The sequence below is a fragment of the Procambarus clarkii genome, chromosome 48 (genome assembly GCF_040958095.1).
Source record: "Procambarus clarkii isolate CNS0578487 chromosome 48, FALCON_Pclarkii_2.0, whole genome shotgun sequence".
NCBI classification, from domain to species: Eukaryota; Metazoa; Arthropoda; class Malacostraca; order Decapoda; family Cambaridae; genus Procambarus; species Procambarus clarkii.
In genome coordinates this window covers 8,161,521-8,164,178 of record NC_091197.1, presented here as the reverse complement: position 1 = coordinate 8,164,178, position 2,658 = coordinate 8,161,521, and the positions used below count along the sequence as shown (strand labels likewise).

Sequence of the window (2,658 nt, the reverse complement as noted above, 5' to 3'; positions counted from 1 at the left end):
GATCACCCACCAGTTAACTGTGGGATCAAACTAAGCACCCCAGTTGCATATTGCAGTTAATAATTAATTCTATCTCTAAAAAGTAATTGAGATCCAGTACATTATTAATGATTTTTCGATTGCATACTAATTCAATCATTAATTAATGACAACACAATAATAAATTGCTTTTTATATAATTCTTAATAAACATTTAATGGACTAATAATTTCTGATGATAATATTATGACTCACAAGATGAAGCAATACTTGTTTCTTTAATTAATATCGTACACATCTACTCTCTCGTTCTGATATCTATCTGTTCCCTCCGTCCCTCATAACATAGTTCATGAAGTATTACGATAGATAATATAACACTTTAACGTGATTAATACAATTTATACGAGAAAAAACAATGGTTACCACACGACCTAATTGCTGTAATTATTATACACCTGCAATGCGGATTTTTTTTAATGCGTGACTGTTGGATATCTTGACATATAACCCGTGGATATTTTCCCATAGTGTGAGTTTCCACACCTGCGCACTACACATGCAGGGGGGAGGGCAGCCTCCACACCTGCGCACTACACCAGGAGGAGTCAGCCACGACACCTGCGCACTAAACCTGCAGGGGTCAGCCTCCACACCTGCAAACTATACCTGCATGGGTCAGCCTCCACACCTGTGCACTACACCCGCAGAGATCAGCCTCCCCACTAAACCTCCAGAGGTCAGCCCCCACACCTGTGCACTACACCTACAGGTATCAGCCTCCACACCTGCGCACTACACCTGAAGAGGTCAGCCTCCACACCTGCCTGCTAATGAGGGGTGGAGCCCCAAGCGTGGATGGCTGTGAATGACGATCCCACATGAGCGTGTGTAAAGAACGTTCATCCATTCATCAAACCCGGCTAGGATGTAATTATCCTAAAAGCTGTTTTGGTATGTTCCTAGGAGGAGGATGTGGATAAGGAGGAGGATGTGGATAAGGAGGAGGATGTAGATAAGGAGGATGTGGATAAGGAGGATGTGGATAAGGAGGATGTGGATAAAGAGGAGGATGTGAATAAAGAGGAGGATGTGGATAAGGAGGATGTGGATAAGGAGGATGTGGATAAGGAGGATGTAGATAAGGAGGATGTGGATAAGGAGGATGTGGATAAGGAGGATGTGGATAAAGAGGAGGATGTGAATAAAGAGGAGGATGTGGATAAAGAGGAGGATGTGGATAAGGAGGAGGATGTGGATAAGGAGGAGGATGTGGATAAGGAGGAGTGTAGGAAATTATACCCACTGTATCAATATTATTATCTAAGAAATGTATTATTTTTATACCAGAATCATATTAGAATCACATCAGATGCATTATACATATCCTACATCAGATTCATAATACATATCCTACATCAACTAAATCCTACATGACAATGCTACCATGATCACGTATGCCATGGGGCCCATATGCACCTACGTGACATTATGCATGAATTCTCAAGGATTTTAAAGAGTCCACAAGAACCTGTTAATTAAAAAAACAATTGGAACATTAATTGACTTCTGATGATGGATAATACAAATCTGCTACCAGGAATCAATGGTACTATCAAGTACTACTTATAATCTTTAAATCCTATATCTAATTATATTTTAATCAAATTTTATCTCAATAATCTGTCTAGACATTAAAAATATTAAATCAATATTTCTTATTTCTTATATATATATATATATATATATATATATATATATATATATATATATATATATATATATATATATATAGGTTAGGTTAGCTACCTATATATATATATATATCTATATATAAACTCAACGATTTCTCCACGACGCCTGAGGACCTGTGACATCATGTCACGACACCGGTGTCATCTTCCCTCCCCACAGTGTCACGTCGACACTGGGGAGAGTGTCACGTGATGTCATAAAACATCACTCTGTGATGTCTTATAACTAATCTCCAATAACTCTCCCATTTGGTGTTCTGGGGTTCGATCCCCGCCCACCCTAACGACGTCGTTCGAATATCAGAATCTGTTCCCAATCATTGTAGCGTGTATACCAGGTGGAGATTTTTGCGTGTCGTTCCGCCGGCTCCAATCACCTTGTTAGCCCAATCCGTCCTCTTACGAACTACGTCGCTTATCCCTCGTATGCTCTACGGCCCCCCCCCCAAAAAAAAGCCGTAATTTTAAAATGAAAATTTATTGAAAATAAATTTTGTAATTTTTTTTCTTCAAAACAGCAAGTTAAGGATCTTCTGGCAGGTTAGGAGGGCAGGAGGAAGTTCTCCTTTCAAAACGTCATTAAAACCGTTAATTGAAAGTTTCCTCTGCTAACCTAACAGCCTAAGCCAGAGGACCCAAAACAGAAAACGGGACAATATGTCAATTTCGTGAGCCGATTTCATTTGAAATTACGTCGATTTCTAGTCTGAGTGCGCATACGCGTGCGCATACGAGCGTAAAGCGTCGTAATTTGTAAGAGGACGGGTTGTTGAAGCCTCCCTGAAGTCCCCTCCCGCTGGCTATTGCCCGTCTAGGGTCGTCTGTTGCAGGCGTCGCCCGTCTAGGGTCGCCTGTTGCAGACGTTGCCCGTCTAGGGTCGTCAGTTGCAGACGTCGCCCGTCTAGGGTCGTCTGTTGCAGGGGTT

General features: G+C 41.0%; 1 protein-coding gene across 1 annotated transcript; it reads left to right on the top strand.

The window, feature by feature from the left end:
* The first annotated feature begins 652 nt into the window (after nucleotides 1-652).
* On the top strand, nucleotides 653-1,384 carry LOC138351003 (glutamic acid-rich protein-like). Its single transcript, XM_069302473.1, has 3 exons — nucleotides 653-718; nucleotides 946-1,267; nucleotides 1,377-1,384. The coding sequence occupies exons 1-3, from the start codon at nucleotides 653-655 to the stop codon at nucleotides 1,382-1,384; spliced, it is 396 nt and encodes a 131-aa protein (XP_069158574.1).
* Nucleotides 1,385-2,658: the final 1,274 nt, after the last annotated feature.

Excerpts from the sequence above, each read along its gene's own strand:
- LOC138351003 (XM_069302473.1), top strand. The coding sequence starts at position 653 with ATGGGTCAGCCTCCACACCTGTGCACTACACCCGCAGAGATCAGCCTC. Across the intron at positions 719-945 it reads TCCCCACTAAACCTCCAGAG|GAGGAGGATGTGGATAAGGA; the intron begins GTCAGCCCCCAC and ends GTATGTTCCTAG.